Source organism: Bombus pascuorum, chromosome 9 (assembly GCF_905332965.1).
Source record: "Bombus pascuorum chromosome 9, iyBomPasc1.1, whole genome shotgun sequence".
NCBI classification, from domain to species: Eukaryota; Metazoa; Arthropoda; class Insecta; order Hymenoptera; family Apidae; genus Bombus; species Bombus pascuorum.
Window position 1 is genome coordinate 4,016,735 of NC_083496.1, and position 23,675 is coordinate 4,040,409.

At 39.9% G+C, this 23,675-nt stretch overlaps 2 protein-coding genes across 3 annotated transcripts in view; one reads left to right on the forward strand and one right to left on the reverse strand.

Annotated features, from left to right (window-relative positions):
* LOC132910947 (lachesin-like) overlaps positions 1–22,553 on the reverse strand; it is a 279,347-nt gene extending 256,794 nt beyond the window's left edge. Inside the window, exon 1 of the mRNA XM_060967163.1 lies at positions 22,347–22,553. Coding sequence (XP_060823146.1) covers positions 22,347–22,371 — 25 coding nt within the window. The 5' untranslated portion in view covers positions 22,372–22,553. The remainder of the gene's footprint in view (positions 1–22,346) is intronic.
* Positions 10,073–19,310, forward strand: LOC132910935 (UDP-glucosyltransferase 2-like). 2 transcript variants are annotated; one of them, XM_060967135.1, is made up of 9 exons: positions 10,073–10,559; positions 11,803–11,873; positions 11,948–12,046; positions 12,367–12,506; positions 12,956–13,269; positions 14,844–15,063; positions 17,118–17,337; positions 17,452–17,767; positions 19,298–19,310. In XM_060967135.1, the coding sequence occupies exons 1-8, from the start codon at positions 10,380–10,382 to the stop codon at positions 17,756–17,758; spliced, it is 1,551 nt and encodes a 516-aa protein (XP_060823118.1). In that variant the 5' UTR covers positions 10,073–10,379; the 3' UTR covers positions 17,759–17,767; positions 19,298–19,310. The 2 variants fall into 2 exon arrangements, with proteins under 2 accessions (XP_060823118.1, XP_060823117.1); XM_060967134.1 differs by lacking the exon at positions 19,298–19,310 and having other exon boundaries at positions 17,452–18,747.
* Positions 22,554–23,675: the final 1,122 nt, after the last annotated feature.

A 23,675-nucleotide genomic window follows, 5' to 3' on the forward strand; every position in this document is an offset into this window, starting at 1 on the left:
CCATCCGCCCCATTCAGCCCATCCAATCCCCGTTGGGCCTCCCCCCAATGTAGATTGGATACTGCCTATAAACAAGCAATTGCCTTTGACTCTGAATGCTCTAGCTGCAGAAAGTCTAACCGCCACAGAGTAGCAATATCTTGTGCAGGTTCGTGTCGTGCCCGCCGGGTACCCTGCATACACTTTTCAGACCATCCAAATTCGTGGCCCGATCTGCACGGAAACCTCGCTCAACCGTGCCTTTGCCACGCTATCGGAAAACGACATCTTGCGTCTCTGAGTTCATCTAATTACTTCCGTCGTCAACTGTTTAAGATGCACGGACGAAAAATTGATTCATACCGGTAATTGGCAATCGCAGCGTGGAACGTGAAAGCCACGGTGTATGCAGAGAATCCAGGAAACGATGGTTTTTATTGATATCCAGAATACTGATAAAATAAAAGAAGTCGAGGATCGCTGAAACCGTCCACAGAGCACAGCGCGTGCAAACGAACATTTCCAAAGTATCGTATATCATAAACAGAGAGTGAATGATTTGAGCGAGTGTATGACGATCGATAAAGAATCATACGTTATATCGCGTAATTAAAGAAATATGTGATAAGATGCATATATCGAAATTGAGAAAGATATCTTAGATTCCATGTGATTCGAGTACGTTTCGAAGAAAGATAACTAGACGCGGTACGAATATGACTTTTTGATAATGTAGACCGCAAATGACGACGGCAGCTTATTTTCTTCGTCCGACCAACTCTTTAGTTTTGCCTCTCAAGAAACGGTGAAAGCTCTTAACAGATGCAACATCAATGAAGCTCTACGCTCGAGCGAAGCCCCGTATTTTCTTTATTTCAGTATATTTCTTTCTCCTTCTTTCTCTTTCCCTTTCCTTCCCTTGACGACACGACACCAAGAAAGAAATTATATATATATATATATTGTCAGGTGGATGTAACGTACGTATGTGTTCCTTCCTCTCTCCCATCCATCACAATACGTGCATTTCCATAAGTAATTTCCTGCTGATCTATTTCAGCTTACTGTTCATCTTTATTCACTTACCAACTGTCAATTATTCTATCGTACATTTTATAATTATTTTTCTAAACGAATTTTTCAAGATTAAACACGCTACGATAACGAGGTGTACAATTTTTTAGGAGAAACGAATGTGTTATACACAGCATTTATAGTCAAAGATTTTCTACCTATGTTAGATGTCCTGCATTATAGCACATCGAAGAATCATACTTGTAAACTATTATCAACTGTCCCATTTGCATCAGGCTTGTATCACCTTAAAATGTAGCAAAAATGTTCAATTTTTAATTTACAAATCCTTTGCAACCAAGGTCACACTCTCGTTTCGACAGCAGGATCAATTACGAAGTTCAATGGAAGGAGGCGTCTCTCGGATTAATATTCCTAAAGAGCAACTCTTTGCAGATCAGAAGGGCAGACTGACAGCGCTCGGAGACAGAGTGTAATCAGCGTGAAATGTTTCTTTCACGACGATCTTGCTCATACATTTGATGCAGTCCATGTACTTTTGTCCGCTGAGCAAACAGTGGCGTAGGAAATGGCAAAATTATGAAACGTTGTCGTCGTTATACCGGCCAACAATCATCGAACGAACATCGCGATACTATTTCGTGACGTGCCTCTTATTTTTCTCTCATTTAAGATTCAATAACCCGGGACACGCGAACGTGCCATGTGAAATATCTCGATACTAATCTCATTCCCCGAGTAAATCTGCGTTTTCAAACCGAGTCGAGTAAGCGAATCTAATATCCAGCCGAGGAAATAACCGGCATTAACTTTCGAGTTTTCTATGAATTCCGAGCTACTGGTCGATGTCGTAACAATTTGTAAGCCGAATAAATTCATGTAGTAGCGGTATGATTGGCGAGTTTCTACGATGGCGATCGATAGGAACGCGCGTACGCGATTTATAGGCCGTTCGTCGAATAGAAACGCACTCCGTGCACAGCTTCGATAATGTTACGAACGTTCGTCTAAGCTGCGACACTTTCTGTATTACCGGTCCATTTTATTTTCGTCGTAACGTCGCCGATTCTACGATAGCGAAAAATGTTCGAATCAAGAGAATATAAATAATAAATCTACGATGAATAATTACTATTGGAGAACCAAGATCTACAAAACGTTGGTATTTTATGGTGTTACAACTGTCGCGTTTTCCAGCGCGTTACGCCCATGGTTGACTACTCTTTGTCACATTTTTATACGTCGAAATGTAAATACATACGTGTAGACGTATTAGACACCGTGGCAATACGCGGTCATTTTCATTAGACCGGATGAGAGAACCTGCTAACTATTTACAAGAAAAAGTTTATCCTTTCATCTGCTTTTTAGTTTTGATCCTGGTTCTCAGCTTTGAAACAAGTATGAAAAGAAAAGGAACGTTCGATAAGCCATTCGTCATTTTCTCTATGACGATGTATGTTCTCTACGTGACGTATGTTAATTTTTAACATATCCCGAATTACGGCTGAAAGTAGAGAAATATGCAAATTCGAATCCGGGCTGGCTATTACGGTCGAAAATTAGATCGCGTTACACCGCATGTGCGAACGATGAGTCCATGACGGAGCGTTACAGTGAAATCATTAACCTGAATTGACTGCGTGAACGTGCAGTCAATTCAACCATAATCTAGCGTCCCGTAAACACAGGACTTTCAATCATATTAATGCAGACGCGATGCACCTAAATCATTACAATAAATAGAATAATAAATGCTAGTGGTTGGTGAATTTCTGGCGACAGCTAGATATTTATAGAACGTAAAAGTGGTATTTTAGGAAACTTTATTCTTCATATTTATCTATTTGTGTTTCTGTATCCATTTTCAACGGTCTTCTCGACGATTCTATAACCGTACACGTAAATTATTCAGCTGAATCGTCCTCGTGGTATTCCATCGCCCTTCCTTGATTAACATCAATAAGTAATTCGTTGTCTTTTTCCGTAGCTGGCCTACTTACTTAACTGTTGTCCAATCGAATCGAGTCCAATTGCAGCGACGATTTTAACAAATTAAGATGCGCCGACAGATACGGCACGACGAAATAAACGAAACGAGATAAAGGGAAACGAAGAGGGAATACGTGGAAGGATGGAACGCAGAATGCACAGTCACGCCGTTGAAAGTTACGCAATATACATTACCTAAACCATCCTGAGAGACGCGTTAACGAATTGTCACGTCATTTCGTATAATGCTCCGACGCGTAATCATGGGTGTTACTTTCAAGCGATTCGACAAGAATAAAATCGTTCGATGACATTGAAAAATTAAATAACCGCGGTCGACTCGTTGAGCAGTCTTGTCGCGATAAAACGTAGCGTGTATCGAACGATAAACTTGGTTTAACCGATCGATGATACGCGCTAGTTCTCGGTAGGATTCAAGTAGATCGTCCCTATTATGCACAGGCACCACAATTGCACGTTTACAACGCGTTTGGAGATTAATCCTTATCATTCGTACATTATCGGGGATTAATCGAACGATTAGACAACGAACGATCGAAAATAGATGATGAGTAAATGATTCTTTACGAATAATCGCATTTGAGATTTAAATAGATCGTGCCCGTTACAAATACAAACAACGGACGTATATTTATAATGCGAACATTTATTTATTACTAGAAGCTGCATAATTCCTATTGTTCGGCGTAAATTCGCAACGATTCGATAATTAGATAACGAAGAAGCGAAAATAGGTGACAAATAAATGATTTTACTGGGAAGACTGCATTCAACGCCGGATATACGTCGTTTTAAATATCCCCGCCGCAACGCGGTAATTCTAAGATCGATCGTCGGTTAATCTGGTTTCCGCGCGAAACGATATTTCATTTTCCGAGCGAGTGGTTTCCGCGATCCTCCGCGCTTCCATCCGTCGCCGTTGAATTCTAATGCGGAAACTGACACGCGAATATACGTCTGAAGAAGTTCCACCGACCCTGGAAGAACTCGCGAGTTTCGTTGAGAAACGGAATTAAGACGTTATAGAAATGGATTAAGGAGTTTAATTAAGTTGATTCAACGAGCGCGCCACAAAATTTCGCGTTCCTAACTTCCCCCCATTCGAAGCGAGATCTACGGATTGCCGCTTATCGTCCATTTGTAGCGTATCTAGAATCGTACAGCTCCATGTTCAATACGGCAACTAAGGTGTTACGAAAGAAAGGGAGAACAAATATTCTTCTTACGATATTCAGCATAGTCGTTCCTCGTATCGCGAGACACAAATCCATGAAACGTTCAAGTACGATCGAAGGAAATTATTAGTTCGATCCTGACGAGAAGGCAATTCAGACGATCACTCGTATCGAAACCTGGATTCACGTTCGAACCTTTCCTTTGTATCTCGCGTGACGAAGGAATATCTTCGACGTTTGGTTCGAGCTAATCTAAAAACGATGGCGATGCTTCTGGTGTAACGATCACGAATTTTCTTTGGTTTTCTCGGTTTACCGGCCGTTATCCTCTCCCTGAACGATTTCATCTTATATCCACAGGGATTAGAGAACCTCTGTCTCTGACCGTTTCATTACTCATCCTACACGTTCACCGGCAACTACGTGTTCGTTCTGTTTGTCCCTTGTTCCTCTCTTTCTTCCCCCGCTCGTATCAGTGTCGCTCGTTCTCCATTTCTTTCGTCCTCCTTCTTTCTTCCTCGTTTCTTCTCGCTCCTTCTTTTTCTCTCTTTCCTCACCCACCTTTTTCCTTTTTTTTTTTTTTTTTTTTCTATATTCTACGCTCCCTTTTTCTCTCCGGCTTTCCCGAGTCTCTCTTTTTCCTCTGGTCGCAGCAGCAGTTCGCAATATTGTAATGCAAAGCACAATGCGTGCAGCCGAAGAGATACGACGCGATAAACAGCGGGACGCATCGAGCCTAGAGAAAGATTAAAAAAGGGAGTAATATGTCTTGCGGGATATTTCGCGAATAACGAGGCGAGAGTAGACAGCCGCGGTACACACGAGACATTCTTAAGTGAAATTAATTGATCGATTTGTGGTGCCGACGTTCTTAATATTTTATCACGCAGACCCCGATTAAACCAAACCATTTTGTCAACGATAAAATTCCGATGACTGTGTAGGTAAAAACCGAAGCATCGGGAAATTCTTGAAAATATGTCCTCTCTCAAAGATTTTGAACAAACATCTCGGATGTCGATAACCTCGGGTGTCGATATAAATCAAAATTTTCAGGCAAGGGACAAGAAAAGGGGATAATGCAAACGGGCAAATCCTTTAAATTTGATTTAATAAACCACTCGACGGCAGAAAAGAGGGAGAAGAAGGAAAGAAACGAAGGATAGAGAGACAGAAGCATCGGAATAATATTATTCCTTTCCGATGGTTCCCGATGTTTTCTAACGACGCTTAAGAATAATAACATTATAGCGACTGGCAACGATGAAAATAACGATCGAGGTATCCGAGTGAGCGTGCACCTTGAATTACAGAGTGCGGTTTCCTCTGTTGTTTCTCCATGGCCGTTATCGTTTGCTCGAACAGTCTTTATTTCCGTGACGTAGAATCGTTCCGAGCACATTGCACGAGTTTAGACGTAGCCTACACGAAGGAACAAGATCAGCGAGTGAAACGAAAAAGGAGATGGAGGGAAAGGAGCCGCGCGTTCCATCCATTTCTTATTTCTACCTACGCCAAAGAGAGCTCATCCTGTAAATGGATCAAGTGCGCGGAACGTTTCCTCGATGGAAGTTCGATACCGCTCGGAAAGTTCGGCTTGCACTTTCTATGCTGCGCTCGAAGCGCATCCCTTTGAGATTTGTTTCGTTTTCTGATTAGACGGCTGCACAAGCAAAGGCTAAAGTAGCCACTTTAAGGGAACGAAATCGAATCTATCGGTACGCGAACGAGGGGAAGGAAACGGCACGGATAACGAAGTTCGAGCACGACGTCTATGCGATTCCGGTACTTAATAAACCATCCTCAAGCACGGAAAGTTGTTGCATCTCCCGAGGAATCTTCGCTGTCTCTTTTTTCTCTGTGCCTTCCTTTGTGGTAGTTTTAAAAACAACTTAGAAGTGCAAATTCGTAACATCATCGAGAAAATTAACCTCCGCGGTATCACGGTAGATGTCTCAAAGAAATCTCACGTTCTCAAGAATACTCAAAACTTGGCGAAAAATAAATATCATCCGCGAGGAAGGAGAGGGGAGGGCCGCGAGCGAAGAGAAAGAGGACACAAAGTTTAAAAGACGGCAGAGCGTGATGGATAATACGGGCGGGTGGCTTCCTCGCAATGGGCCTGGTAAAATTTGCTAAGCGGCCGAGAGAAAATTGCGATGATTATACGGTTCCGTACGATGATGTAAACGAAAAGGAGAGCGAGAGAGAGAGAGAGAGAGAGAGAGAGTGGGAGAAGAAGAAAAAAAAGAAGAAAGGAAAGGAGATGGGGAAAAAATATTCCATAAAGCGTAATGAAGGGCTCGCAAATATTTATCTTTGGGTAGGTCGGGTGCTGCGGGAGAAGCGCAAAGAGCCATGCGAAAACGATCCAAGCCGGATGGCCCTTGTCGCGGCACAGAAACGTGGAAAGTTCTCCTGACACGATTATGGCGCTCGGTGACCAGAAATAATTTCATTAGTCGCCCCGTAAACTCATCTAGCAGTTCGTAAAGAAACCATACGCGTGGGAAATATGTACTTAGGCATATATAATCGTATACCTGTGGACGCCTGAAGCCCCTACCACGTTCCCACGGGAACTCTAATCACGGGTACTTAAGTTCCTGTTGCATAGACGTACACCGAACGATGCCTGCATCAGCAACCACAGTTTCGTGCATGTACACGGTAGCACGGCCTGTGTGCTGGAGGGTGAATGGAATGATTCGCGCCACCGAGCACACTTGTTAATGAGCGAAACGACGGTTTACACGGCTCGACGAGGCCCTCCCGAAGTTAATGGACGTATATCGACGAGGCTCTAGCCGATGTCGAGGATCCTTCTTCGACGTGGATCGCTCCAAAGATTTAGAAAACCTCGAGAAACTTTGACGCAGCTTATTTCACATCGCCTTGAGCACTCGTCAGATTTATATAAGCCTTTGATACGCGAAGTAGCAAACAAAATCGATGATTCGTTGGACTACGACAAAATACGATATCCGCGCGACACTAATGTTTCGCGATCGGTTTACGGGAGTAACAAGTACGAGAGAACGTCGCAAGAAAGGCGTAACAAAATTTCTGACAAGCCAACGCACCGGTAACGTTTCTTCGAGGTTCGTTGAGGTCGCTGATGTTAACCGCGGATATCCTAAATTTCGGTTACATAAGCGTTCTCGCAAAAACACTCTCTCCCTCTATCCTTCTCTTCTGGCTCTGCTGGATACCGTCTGGAAGAGACGACCAGGAAGAGAAGACAAGAGAGAGAAAGCAAGTAGGATTATGGAGAGATCCGCAAGTGGGTGCCGTACAATCGCACGGTAGAAACTGAGTACAAGGGACAAAGACACGGTAGACACCTTGTGGATGGAAGGTGAGGGTGATAGAGGATACAGGAGAACGTAGAACGTAACGAAAAGAGACGAGAGAGAAACTGAGGAGGGATCTCGCAAAACATACACAGCTGAAGCTGACACATCCTCTGCCAGTCTACTGGCTTTTCTAGAGTAGAGAAGGACGAGCAAATCTAGACGCTTACTTAGTGACACACGCAGCATTTTGCTGTCGGGGCTGAATCTCTCCCTTTCTCTTTCTCTCTCTCTCTCTCTCTCACTTCATCTCAAATCCCGTTCCTTTCTGACCCCCTTTTCCCTTCGTGTTAAGCCTCTATTTCCCCCCTACCACCGTTCTCGACGGCATTGTATTAAACCGTGGCTCGTGTTGCGGCTTGACAAGAGGGGGCACACGAGTTATCTTACCCTCGTTCCATCGTGTTCCCTCCCTAAACGTTTCTCTCTATTCCTCTTTCATCCCAGGCCCCTCCCCCCTCATATATCCTATTCCAGGATACGTTGGATTATTCACAGAGTAATTTAAACTACGTATGACAGACATTCCAAGTGTTTCAAACTGATCGATCGTTCGTGTCCAACTTCTCGAATGTCGCGTTGTCATTTATCGTCACGCCGTCGAATGTATTAATATCGGCTATCGTCGACAATATCGCCAGTTATCTACGCTTTTAACCGCTCGCATCTAACTTTTTGAAAAATATATCGTTCTCGTGATCATTCTCCTGTGAGTGACTGCGCAAGAGTAATACGTGAGAGTTGGATCGAATAAAGCACCCTACCACGTGTCCTTAAAGCATCTTGATAGGCGGCGACAATTTGTCGAAATACGGATTTTGACGCGTACAGTTTGTTGGAACCCTTTATTACACTCCGTGTCCCTGTTCGACGTCGATCTGTTCGTTTCTGACCTGTCGCCGAGTTTGAAGACGAGCTCCCTTAACCGTCAGCAACCGCTTTCAACCCTTATCAGACGCATCTGATTCTGACACGCGATTCGAATTTTCCGCTTTCCCGCGGCGTCTGGCCGGGGCTCTTTAAAGTCGTAACGTTGCTTATTACGTGTTCCGGAATGTCTAACTTGTCAACATTCAGGAGCACCTAAACCCGTACCTCTTCCGGAAGAACGAACCGGAAGTAACGATCGTTTGGAGAAGTATTTTGCGGTAAACGAGAACTGTGCGAGGCAAGATCTTGCAAATGTCGTGAAAATTAACGGTAAGGACGATTATTCCTGAGGAATGGCCGCCGGTAAATGGGGGGACCGATTAAAGGGACGAGTCCTCGTGACTTTTTTCAGGCAACACAAACGATGCACCTTTACGGTGCAACGGTGCGCACAATATCTCGAATTAACGAGGCTCTTCTCGTATTCCAGGTATTATTACGACTCTAAGTAATGAGACGCGTTTAAGCTCGCCGTTACGCCAGCCATGCAAAAATCTTTTGTTTTCGTCCTGAAACGTTTATCTGCCCGACGCGTAATGACGTAACGTTGTAAGTTTTTAATTAACGATTAAACGACATGCATCACGGACCAATGAGTCAGTTCTTTCGTTCTTTATTCCCTTTCTCTCGTTTCTTCTCTCTCTCTCTCTCTCTTTTCTCTCTCTATCTATTTATCTATCTATATATCTATCTATTTTACTCTATACCTCTATTTTCTCTTTTTTGGAAAATTACGAGAACGAAGCTACATGGTGTAACTGGTCTATGGAACGTGAAATCTATGTCACATGATCGTCGTTACGTATGTATATGGTCACGGTATTGTTACGCAGGCAAAATCGGCTAACACGAAAAAGTAGCATAGTTTTCGCGAAAACAGATGACATTTTTCTCGGTTGAAACTTTTCTTTAGAAATGGTTGACCAATTTTTCTTCGGCCCCAGCGACCGCATCATTCCGTACGCTGAACCGAGCCATTCTCTTGACGGCGAGGCAGAAGCGTACATCGAAGCTAATGGCGCGACTCTCGGTGATTCGTCTCTACCCGACCCTTTTCCCTTCTATGTTTTTTTTCCCTTTTCTTATTATTGCTTTCTCGACCGACTCATAATTTACACGTAAATTTCGAAACCATCCGGCGAGAACGATCTCTTTCTTTCCTTCCTTTTTTTTTCCGGGGACAATCACCTTTTTTGTTTATCGTTTATTTTTCGAGGAATTCTATTCGCGCGAAGAATCGATGCAACGAAACTATTTAAATTCTCCATCTATCATGCAGGTTGGCTAAAAGTTTCCAGCCGAAATGCATGTTTATTACGTTGCGGAGACAAAGAATCCTTAAACGTTTGATGCATGGACGAATATACGCTTATCTTGTCAAATTATTTACGAAAGAATACTACTATTTAATATTTATGGAAGTCACTGTAATGGATATGGAGACGTATAGTATACGTTATACGATGACCTTGAAGGAATTGCCTCTTACCACGCGCTAAAGAGATAAGGTAATAGATTCCATGAAATGCTCCATAGCCTCTGAATGACGCTTTTATGTTTCACGCGATGCGATGTATAAAAATATCTATCACTAGTCGAAGCCGGCTTTGCATTATTTCTCCGGCAAGCCGTGCGAGAAACACGCGACCGATGTACAAGCGGTTCACTTATTTATCGTGGCCCCAAGCAAACTGATCGTGAAACATGTTGTGAATTTTTCACGGGGAAGATCGTTCTCTAGCCTCTTCTCCCGCCCTCCAGTCTGCTAGATCCCTTTAGAAATTTCTACAAAAGGCGTAACACCAGCAACCTCGATTCTCGTTTAAAAAATTGAAAGACTATTTCTCGTGGCTCGAGTGTATTCTCGAAATACGTTGGTACAACGGTGTACAAGATGTTGTCTATGTTGCTGGTGCTTTTACTCTTTCGTCAATTCTCGCCCGCCATTGGATTCAACATCCTCGGAATTTGTCCTAGCGCGAGCTACAGTCACCAGCAACCCTTTCAAGCATTGATGAAAGCTTTGGCGGCTCGTGGACACAACGTTACCGTGATATCAACCATTCCGTCAAAGGTAAGTGCGATTTTTCTCCTCTTTCTTTCTCTCCATTTTTCTCTACGTTTCCACCTCGTTGACTCTCAATCATCTTTCAATGATATTTCGATCATTCTCCGATGACTCTTTCGCGTATTTGCTCGCCATCTAATCGATTTCCGTTCCCCCTTTTCCATTCTCTTCCCTCTTTCCTACTTTCTTTCTTCCGAATCGGAGAACGGAGAAATTTTATCGAGTTAGAAACAGTTTTAACCATTACCGGCAAAGTATGGCAATTTATACGCAATACAATCACGTTAGAACTTCCGTCATTTATCAGCGTTGGGAAAGTTAGTAAAAAGGCGCGAAAACACTTCTAACAAGGTTATAACGATGGTTTAATAATTCAATAATATCGCGTAGACCGTAGGGAAAAGTTCGAAAAGATATCTCGGATAGGTGTTTGACTCTGTGCTCCACTTTGGCCACGCGTACCTCTCGTGCCTTCTTCCCACGTTCGCCCGGCAGTTCATTTTTACTTCTCTTTCTCTTCTTGTCTCGCTCTACTTCCACTTTTCTCTGGCCCCGATCCGTTTTCGTGTCCCTCTCCTTTACCCTCTCCATAAACTCCGGTTCAAAGTTACGCAAACTTCGTTCGGCTTCAATTTACCCTTACTAACGTTTCTTCTTGTTAAACGCATCTCTTTGTGACCCGATGCTCGCCGTTCTCCGCCTTTTTTTCTATCCACCTTTTCCTTTTTTTCCTCCAGAGAAATCAACAATTCGACGATACGATGTAAATCAACGACAAATATGCCTGTCATAATTTTCGTAAATTCTCATGTCAGACACGCGATATTGTCCGTTCCTCCAATTGAACGTGACAAACAAATTAACGCAAGCGGATCCTTGCGATCATCATTGGACCATTATCGAAGGACATTTACAAAATGATCACGCTACAGTTTCGAGTAATTTCTGAAATCTCGTAACGAAGATAACTTAATATTTGGTAACAAGCTTCCTACCAATTCATCTATTACGCTCTTGAAATAAAATAAGCTCCGCTTATCATCCGCTGATCATAATGCGAAAAGTTAGCCATCGAAATTCCACGCATTAAATCCACGCAAAGAAAACAGATAAAAGAGCATTCCGAGAACACTGTCCGCATTATAGAAATTAGAGATTGAACTAAAATATTCCGGTATATGAGAGGGTACAAATACATTCAAAATATAGGCGATAGGCAGAATTGATACGCGCCAATGTGATCTTTCAGCAAGCGATCAAGAACTACGAAGACGTCGATCTGTCGTTTTCCTATCGGAAGAGAGACTGCACCGGACTAAGGTACGCAGGCATCTTTGCGTTACATGAAGAATTTCACGTGCTTAAATCCGTTAAAATATTGATTTTTCTTGCAGGCACATGGGAGCGTTCACCCTTCTGCGGAAGAACATGCGAGAGGCGAACGAGCTTTGCGAGGAGCAACTGTTCAGCCCAGCCATCGAGCACCTAATTTCGTAATACAGAATATTCTCATTCTATTTAAGACAGTGCAGTAGCGCACGACCGGTGGAATAAAAACAAGTTCATTTCGTAAACTCGTTAAAGCTGGAATAGGAGAAGAAAAAGTGCGCCGGCGCAATTTTCTTCCGTGAGCCGTAGAAAATTACCGGCATCACACCAGCCGTTGCTTGCTATTGCCATTTATGCCGAGGGCGGGGGGAGGGTGGGGGTGAAACGACAACCGGCCAAAGAAATTACAGTAATTCCATCGCGTTGCAACTTCATCGGTTGAAGCTAATCTCGAAATCGCCGCGTGGTATTCTTTTTTTTTCAGGAGGAATAAGAGCTTCGACGCGGTTGTTATAGAACAGTTGTGGTACCAATGCTACTACGCCCTCGTCAAGCATTACGATTCACCGGTTCTAATTGGATTCCTGAGCGTTGGAAACCTACCATACGTTATGGACTCCGTTGGTAAGCGTACTATATGTATATTTATATACGATAAACGTTATCGAAAATGTGAGGCGGAAAAAGACTACGGTAGTAGAGTCCGATGGTCTCTGGACGCGTTCATCTCGCGACGTCTTTCTCTACTGTTTTCGTATCTCGCTTGGTCAGAACGTCGTTAAGCGAACCCGAAATTGACGTAAATTGTCGATAAAGCAGAAAGTGCGAGCAATCGGGGCAGAGAGACAGCTTTCGTAGAAAAGAATAGATCGCTGAGTAGTGCTTTAACCTGTACCGATTTCGTATCAGATGAGAATTAAGGAGACAGAGACACGCTACTTGGTCGTTTGATTTCTTTCCGCGGTAAAAAAGAATCGAATGTTTCTTTTTCTCGATCGTCACTTATATATATAATGATTCTTTTTATATGTACGATCATTTATATATATACATATGTTGGTTTTTACTTTTAGGAAATCCAGACGACCCGCTGTTGAACCCCGACATGGCATATCCATTCACGAATAAAATGAGCCTGAACGAGCGTATCTGGAACATCGTCTATACAACATGGACCAGAATGTACTATAAATACTGGCATTTACCGAGGGCTCAGGAGATCGTTAACAAGTGGATGCCTGACGTTTCGATCGAGGACATCGACAGAAACTTCAGTCTAGTGATATTGGGAAACAATCACGTATTCGGATATCCGAAACCGCTGCTGCCAAATGTAATCGAGGTTCACAGTCTCCAGATCACGGAGAAAAGGGAAACCTTGCCCAAGGTATCGACGGAATTCCTAAGCTACCCCATTAAATCGTAAAACCGTACAATTGCTCGCTGGTAGGTAAATCCTAGATATTACTTGACAAATTCCTAATCGTTTTCTCTACGAAACTCATCTATAAGCTGATCTAACAACAAAGTAATCGTTGTTGATTCGTCGATTGTTCGATCGTTCGTCGATCGTACGATAATTCGTCGACGATTCCCCGACAAATTCAAAATCGAGCTTTCACGTTACTTTCTCCGTCAAGCCAACTCTATATAAGCTGATCCAACGTCCAAGTTCCAAGGAGTCATGGTCGATCGTTCCATCGTTCGGTGATGTCGACGCACGATGCATCGACGAGCCGCGGTATTGCGGAACTTAAATTCAGTCAACGATTACGGATATTATTCCTTGCGGGACGCAGCGGGCGTTATTTCGCGTACTTTTGCCGCAGCAAAGGGTAGAATTCTATACCGCGAGCAGGGAGAATGATTTCTCCGGGGGAAAATACGTAGCAGTCTCTCAGGTAACCGGTATAGGAGAAAGTTTACCCACGGCTCGGCATTGCGACGCGAAAGTAAAGGTCATTGCTATTTACCGTCTCCCGTTCTACCCTTTACCTTTCACACCGAGCTGCGAAAGAAAATATTTCTCGAAAGATATTTTCCAGCCTCCTGGTTCGTTTCCTCCGACAAGAAAAATCCAGATACCAGTGTCGTTTCTCGCCGATTCTTTCTGCCTTCTGCAAACAACCATCGGCACACACCTAAACCCTCGTATGTACCGCGACACGTCGATGAGAATTATCCAACAAACCGACGTTCATTCGGACGTTAGAGCACGTTTTTCGAGATACACCATCCCCCGAAACGCAGTTGCATCCGTATCACGTGGAATTAATGCGAAACATTGAGATGCATAACGTGATCGCTATCCACGTGCATGTTCGCTTCGCTAGAGAGTCCTACTGTCCGCTGCAATTAATATAACAATACCTTCTACTCCACGTGAGGTGCGTGTATCATTCTCTCGTCCCGAAATTTTTTCAATATGAAACCTCCCTTTGTTTTTCAAGAGATACGATTTCTCTATTGCAGCTATCTCTTCCGATTGTTGCAAAATTGTTTCTATCGTCGTGTTAGTACGTAGAAATTAACTCGTACTCGTTAAAAATTAGGGCATATACTTTCGAAACACACACGGAGGAATAGTTTCGATTGTTGATATCGTACGACTTTAAAAATAGACTAGAGATTTCTAGATTTCTAAAAACATCTACAGTTATAACATATGCCTTTCTGTTGATTTCATAAGCACGACGTCTCGAACGCTATTTTTTACAGTTACCTCGAAACGTAAAATTATTTATATCATCTTCTTGAGGTAAGTAAACTTGTGGCAGTAAGTCGTTTGTTTCTTCACAATTGAACGCATTAATTGTATATTTATTTGATGAAATCCAGAAATGCGTAAACGATGAAGTTAATCAGTTTCGCATCGCATACGTCGCTTCTATATCTTGACATTTCTAACTAAAATTCTTTCAGCAGAATCGAGGTTAACGTTCGATGTATTGTTAACGATAGGACATCGAAGAATTCCTAGACAAGGCGGAGCACGGGGCGATCTATTTCTCCCTAGGCTCGAATCTGCAAACTCATCAGTTGCCAGTCGGCCCTTTGACCGCATTGTGTAACGCGCTCAGCTCGCTCAGGCAAAGAGTTCTATGGAAACACTCCGGAGACATGGCCATTCATCCAGCCAACATCAAATTTGTGAAGTGGGCACCCCAGCAAGCGATTCTCGGTAAGGCTACCGAAGGCTAAGCTGACCCTTCGCTTCCTCGCGGCTCCTTTGAGCGAGACTTAGATTGACCGCTTCGGGATATGTCCGTTTTATAGCTTAGCTTCTAGACATCGCTTGCGTGCGCACACAAGAATCGTTATCCGAACGATGAAAATGCCTTAAGAACGTTAACGCGATGGAAAAGGAACCAAGTGATTAATCGCGTCGTAACGAACAGATAATTTATGCCTCGGTTAAATTATTCCTTGATAAACCGATGAATAGAGTAAATTGTGCTCGTTAAGTATTATACAATGCGTTCGTTGATTCCCTCGGACGCAAGACACGACATATTTTAGAGATCGTTAGAGATTCTTTTCTTTTTTATTCTCTTCTCTTTCCACTGTTTCTTCTTTTTTTTCTTTTTATTTCGTCTCTCCTTCGAAATAAGAAACTTTTTGCGTAATTGTCTACGATGCTCGTAAGTACGTGTTTGTTCGTTAATTATCGTATTTCCGTTTGATTTACATACACAACTCGTCAAAACTCGTCACGACGGTCTGTTCGTTAAACAGGATTCAACGGCGAGCAAAGGCTCGCGCAGATACTTAATGAAGTTGCTGACGACTTTGCAGGTCCTTTCATTTGGAAGGGATGTTAATTTTCTCGGGTAACCAAGTGCTGTATAACGACCTCGTCCACGCTCATTTTTAAATGATCACGCGTCAAATGCGACTCGCGCGCGATACAATTTCCTTTTATACCTTTTCTCTATTTCGTACCGAAATTCAACTCGTTTCAAACGTTCGAGATTTTTCAAACAAAAGTTGAAACACCGGCGTACAAATCGGATAGAAATACGTAAAGAGAAGCTAAATAATTCGAAAAAGAGAAAGAGAGCGAGAGAGAAGCACATCCAAAGTATCGAACGGTTTTGTTATTACGAAAGTTAATTGCCGATGTATTTTGGAAACGCAGTGGCACGATCGAGAAAAGATAAACGACGATACTCCATTGAATCCAGGGAAAGGACGATTTACAGGATTCATTGCGAAACGAAAAGATAACTCATGACACGGCAGCAAAATTCTCTCGGGAAATTTTGACAAACAACTCCGCATCGTTCGCGGTAACGTCCGGACTCGATGCAAATGCAAGCAAGCGCGAACTTTCGTATACATTGACAGACAGGTTACGTTCACCACCCCTTCCCTAAATCTCTCCCCACTGTAGAACGCGTATTAAAGGTGGAAATGCGAAATGTAACTGGTGGGCGTCATGCAAATAATGAGAATTTCAATTCAATTGCCTATTACGGTTCACGTAGTTCCGAAATTCAACACGTCGGATGATTTCAATGAAACTTTCCTGTGGACGTAATACGTTTCAACCTTCCTGATCGTTCACTATGTTTCACAAATTTGACGCTCTCACCACCGTGGAAAAATAATCGTTTCGCCGTTAATTATGAAATTAAAAGAACAACGAGAGACCGATATACTTTTGACTTTGTCGTTTCATATCGCTCGTGTGGTCTCTTCTTAGTTTCTTAAAGCTTGCAGTTATTAACAGAAATTACGAAATGACGATGTTTTCAAATTTCAAATATTCCAATATGAATGTCCAAATATTCGAATCCTTAAAGTTTCTAATTTTCGCTGAAATATTCTAAATTGTCCAAATATGACCTTTTTCACATTCAGATACATTAAAAATTTTGTAATTTTTAAATTTTCTTTCACCATCGAAATGTTCAATACCTGGCTCTCCCGTTTCTTTGCTCTACGCTGTTTTACTAGATAATTGTTAAAGCGTCATTCCCTATAACGTAAAATACGAGAGCAAACTCATATAGCTTTAATAACTTGCTAAATATTTACCGAGTATGTGCAAAATGAAACGATAAAATATACAATTATCCCAATGAAGGTTTCAAGCACTCCTTTATTTTTTACATATCGATTTATTGTTCATCTATCTTCGAGTGTAGTCTTAAAGCTTGAGAGAGGATAATCTGCAAAGGAGCCACTTTACTTCAGCTTAATCCGCGATACTAACATTTCTTCTATATACAGCACATCCGAAATTGATGGTCTACGTGATGCAAGGTGGATTGCAGTCGTTGCAAGAGGCAGTGTACTATTCCGTGCCGGTAGTTGCCATTCCCTTTTTCGGGGATCAACTTTTCAACGCGCGTAAAATTGTGGATGCTGGTATCGGGCTTACGTTGAACATCGATACCATCACCGAAGAGTCCGTCGTCCGGACTCTGACTGAAGTCATAGAGAATAAAACGTGAGTGACTGATAGAACGATTTTTTCAAATTCACAGGCGACATACTTTTTAAATTCTAAAACAGAATCTTCGATTGTCGTAAAAAATGTATAAAACTAACATTACGCTTGCAGATACTACAACAATATCAAAGAGATGTCGGAGATTGTAAAAGATGAATTGATAAAGCCAATGGACCGAGCTATATGGAATGTGGAGCACGTCATCAAATTTTCCAAATCGAAACATTTGCGTTACTACGGCCATGATATATCGTTGATAGATTACTATGGAACGATAGCGATTCTCACGTTGCCCTTATTTTTGATAATATACTACGCTTGTTTCGTGCTTAGTAATTTGAGAGACAAGAGAAAATGTTCTTCGTTCAATTATATGAAAGATCGAATTAAATTCTTTGCAAGATCAAAAGTGGAATAATTACGATATCTTTAACAAGGCAAGATAATTGTAAGCTTAATTATCGTAATAAATTTGATTCAATAATGTTTGATTATGGTTAAATTTTCAAATAAACATTCTTAAAATACTTTGTAATAGTTACACTTTATTCACCGTTGTTAAAACATTTAAAACATCTAGTTTCATGATTCGTAACTTTTAGAGTACCATCGATTATTAACCAGGGGAATAGAATTACCATTGTATGGAAACCTTAAACTGTAATATCGACTGTCAATTAGACGACAGTTACGTTGATCGATTCTGTTCACAAGATTGATCGTTAATTGTATTTTTTAAATACGAAAGAACCATTGAAACCTTGTCGAAAGTTGGATGCAATACGCGAAGAATGAGAGGGAGAGAAAGAAGAAATACGTAATCCTTCCTTCGCAGGAGTAATTTATTGCGAGCAATAAAAAGTTCGTTCGTTTCTGAAAAGATGTCGCTGTATTGTTTTGACACATAATTGTTTCTTAATTTTATGAATTTTTACAACCACATCGGACAACTTTATTTCCATAGCAGTGGAAATTAACTTAGAGTTAAACAAAAGAAAAGCAAGGATAAAGGATAAAATGCGTCCCACACAAAATTAACTATTACATAAAATATAGTACATTGCACTATGCTATATTATAATAATCAAGGCTACCTAATCACAAATCTAACTCAATTCAAGAACAATCTACCTAGCAGTAAAAATTTAACATAAACGTATACCATGTACCGAACTGTAGATCTAATTGAACCTACCTATCTATAAGAAGAGAATTCCACCTACATAGATATGTCTTTACCTCTGAAGATTTCGAACTACCTTTGAAAACTTTGAATATCTAACACAATATCCATCTATCTAATAATATCTATCCTGCAAAGATTTCCGAAACAATTAAAATCGGCGTAGTTTAAATCAGATATAAGATCTGTTACGTATACATTAAACGATATTTCTATAAGCCCTACATATAGGAGATCTAAAGGTTTTGTTTTGTAGATCCTATCTAACGTCTAAGAATTTCCTTTTGGGTCCTACCTATGTAAGAATGCAAATGTAGTAAAGAAAAAGTCGAGGGATATTGTATAAATCCTTTTGAATCGATGTCGCAAGAGACAATGTGAAACAAATGTATGAAAGATTAGCGAAGTTCTACGAGTATAATTACTTCCCAATTGATAAGACTCAAACATTATTTCGTAATATTTAATATCTGGTACCTTTCTTTTGTCCATCTTCTTTAATTTATATTTCTCTCGTTCCTTTGATCCTTTAGCATACATATTTTAGACGCTATTAAGTATTGAAATGCGTAACTGGTACTTGCTGTAAGTCTGAAACAAACTCATTTGCAGGATTAGCGCTTAAGAAGATAAAGTACTCTGCTTGCCAATTTCATTCAATTATTTTTGAGTTTTAGCAAAGATAAAGAATGTTAATAAAAAAAACTTTGCTACAATACTTCGCTATATACTTACAACGTCATACACATGTTTTAGTAATCATAGGAATGTTACAGTTAACAAAGGAATATGTTTTTCTAGCAGTATTTTCAGTAACAAACGCAGGAATGAGGGATGCTGAAAACGGAACAATGCAGTAGCCAGAAGAGCCACTAAAATTCAATCGTCTTCCACTCTATATAAATCCGAGCAAGAAACCGTGAGTGGAATATTCTTTCTGTCTTGCAACGCTAATTTAATATTTATGAAACAGAAAATTCTGAAAATCAAACGCGAAGAGTGCTTCGTTCTATCAGCAATATCGATTAATTTATCATTTACAAGTAAACAAAAAAGAGAAAAAATGACTAGCAATTCCCGAAAGTTGGTACGCAACATTGATAAAAATTAATCTATGCACTCGTATCTGACAAATACGCAACACTAATTGCGAGAAGTCTCGGTGCAACGTATTGTACGTTGCTGATGTACGACCACTTCTGTACAGCCTTCTCAGCTGTATCCAGGAGCGGAAACAGTCTTCCACACATCCAGTGGAAGGATATCGAGCATTTTGTAAACGCAACACTACTTGAAAAAAAAAAGAAAACGCGATCGTATCATCGCAACACTAATAGAGAAATTAATTAGAAATCGCGATGGGACAGTATCGCAACACTAATCCTTAAAATGAATCCGATGAAAATAAATTACTATCTATTACTTCAAATATTCGAAAATTGCAAAATTAATTAAAAGTTAACGTTTGTAAAATCTAATTTTAAATAACAGAAAATAAAATAGATTCTAACATGTATAATTCTCTAAAAAATTCTAGGAAAATTAAAATTGCAAAATACATTCACGATATCATAGTTCGTGACGCTAAAGCAAATACGCGATTATCATCTTTTCGCGACTCTAATTCAAACCGAAATTAATTTCTCGCAACGCTAATAGGAAATAGCGCGATTTGCTCGTTACGACGATGAGTCGACGTGTAAATCAGGCCAACAAAAATACAACTACAAATACTAAAAGCGAGCATAGTGACAAAGTAGTAACAAGAATGACTTTCCATTCTCTGGATGATCCAGAGGATGGAAAGCCATTAGTAGTTGCCCTCTTCTATGGCAAATTTGCCGGGCCTCTTCGGCTCTTAGCCTCTTCTTTTCTTCGGGCGCGATGCCCGCTGAAACTTAAATCTAAGCTCGAATCTTTCTAATCGCGAAACAAAAAATACCTTACAAATACCTGAAATAAAAAAGTAAATCACAGAAGCTGACTCTAGGTGCTCGAGCAATACGTTCGTTTCGACCCTACCGCGGACTAAGACGCGACCGCGACCGCGGGATTCGAAGAATAGATAGGCAAAACCAGAGACGAGGCCATTCTGCACTCGCGCCAGTTCCATCGTCGACCCTTCAAATTAGATTTCCAGAAACAGGTTGGTCACTCGAAAACGCGCCTACCCGACCAGAGACTGTGCCGACCTGCCCGGCCCTACCTACTTATACTTAACAGACACACAAGAAAATATGCTACCTATCCTACCTAACTCTATATTTAAAAAATGGCAAAACAAGCACACCAACACATTCGCTCCACGATTCTCACACATACAGCCGGGCGCAAGAGCCTACACTAGAGAGGACGTCCCGGGACGCCTCCGACACCCGGGGTTCGACATACAACTTGCACACTCTAAGTTACGTACCATTTTCCTGAAATCGACTGACGAAGGCTAGCGATCATTGCGTGAAACGTAATAAAATCTATATGTCTATATTTCACGTATTATTTTATTCTTTCATTCGGTGTTCTATTAAAATTCATGTAACTAAACTCGGAACCATGCATAATAACGCATAATTGATGGAAACGTTAATGTACAATCACATCTGATTGTGTATTACGATATTCTTATCACAAATTGCGATTGCATTGCTACATTGATCGAATTAATATATGAATATCTTAAATATTTCAGATTATAGTAGATGGGACGATAATAAAAACGACGCAATTCCACAACCTAACCACACATACACACATACATGTGGAAAATACGCCGTGCACGATACACTAACACGTCGTCAGTCGCTGAGAAATTTTTGCAACATTATAAATTATCATCGTGCCCAATGTCTTTCTCCCAACCAAGTAGCACCTGGGCACGTGAATGAGATCTTGACAATAGACACGGAAAAGGTTAAACCTGAAAATCCTGAACTAAAAAGATTAGTTTGTCTATTTTGTATCTAACGGACTGATATTTCTTGATTTTGTGTTTTGTTACTGTGCTTCAGATTACAATGGCTCAGATTTATTTTAATAAATCTTTGATATTTTAATACTAAAACAAAAATTAATACTGTACAAGAAATGCATTTATTGAGAAAGAAGACTAAAAAATGGATAGAATCTAAATTTAATAATAGGATAGAAATAACCTCAGACGATCTCTTCATCAAAGCACATTTTCGAAAATGAATAAACAGTGTTCAAGCTTGTTGCTTTGATTGAAAAATCTGTCTGGCGCGAAGTTTCTTCTTGCACATAAAATTTCATAAATTTTTGTACGGAAATAATTGAACTTTAATTTATATTTTAGATCCTGCTCAAGTTTATAATAGGTGAAGCCAAATAATTAAATCTGACAGTGTTGTCATAAAAGAGAAAATGGAACCGAAGATTATTTATTGTTTTGTGTTGTCATTGTCGTTATATAACAAATGCAATTTTTATAGCAACAAAGTCGGAGGGCATCCGACTTCTCCGCTTGAACGAAATCATGTCAATATCCAATTCTTTTCCTTTTTTTCAGATTCGTTGCTTCATATAGCTTAAGTATATTTCATTCGTTCACGCGCGAATATATTCTCAAATATAAACTAATTATTAGAAAACTATTTATTGGAATCGCGATGTGCAAGATCCTATCCTGAGCTAATATATCAAAACTTGAAAAGAAAATGTTACTACTCACGAATATAATAAATATCCGCGGTCACTATGCTCACAAAAAGTTCTACGTAATACAACTAGTCACCCGTATCGATTCGGACCTTTCGTCCTACGATATGATTGAGTGACCAGAGGAACAGAAATGCATGCGACTCACCATTAGATGCGAAGAACGTTGCCATCGATGCTACACCAATCCAAGAAAAGTCATCAGGGAAACCAACGTCATCGAAAACTATTGAAAAAGTCCATGGTGTAAGTGGAGATTGTGAAGAGTCTGTTACAAAATATAGAATATTATAATTTGCTTTTAGAGATACAATGTTAATTGCTTAAAAAATTTATGATAATAAAAAATTGCTATTTATTAAACTTGAAGGAATGAGAAAGAAACTCTCATGATATTTTACTCATATTAGGGATATATTTTTTATTTTGTAGTTACTATTAAAACTATTGGTTATTTTACATTTACTACAAACTATAAAATAAATAAAATTAAATCAAGTATAATGTAAAAAAATACTTACATTCTTAGCTTATGAAGCACTGTGAAGTTTCTCCTATAGAGTAGGAGGAAATCAGGACTGTACAAAATCTGCAACAAAACATAAAACATTATGATTGATTGCCGATTATTTGGAAAATTGATAATTTAGTAATTAAATAAAAATAGTAATTTAGTAATAATAAAGATTAAAATTCCAATAAACTTTGATAAGTATAAGAACTGAGATACTAAAACTCTAATATATAAATTTGAAATCTAGAAATTGTGAACTTAATGATTTTTTAAGCATTTCAGATATTTGTATCTTGTAATATGATATTAAAACGTTAACACTCTATTTTATTTCAGTAGAAGAATAAATTTCAACCTACCAAAGTTTCAATTAAATTTTACTCCTTAATTAGTAGTATTTAAAGTAACATATACAGAATGGAATTAATTGAGATATGGAATACAAAGATACTTACATTCTTGGCTTTAAAGCCATTGTTAGATCTTCCCTAGATGGTAGGAAGAAGTTCTGGTTCTGACATATCTTTAACAAAGCATAAAATGTTATAATTTGTTCTTAAAACTACGCTTTGTTGATTATTTAAAGTATTTAATATAATAAAAGACAACGCGTTATTAAACTTGAAACTGTAGCAGCAATAAAGACTAATTGTAATAAACTCTAGTAAATATAACAAATGAGACTCTAATATAAGTGTTTGAAATCTAAGAATTGAGAATTCAATAATTTCTGATGCATGTCAAACAATTTTATAGTTGAATATTAACGCTTTAAGAACTCATTTCAATAAAAATACATTTACGTCTTTTCAGATAATCAATTACTTTTGTTTTTTAATTAAAAATAATTTAAACAAAATACAAAAAATTAAATAAATTGAGGTGCGGTATATAAAACTACTTACATTTTTGAGCTCCTGAAAAGGCTTTATCCTCTTGAAAGATGCACTGACTCTAATACCG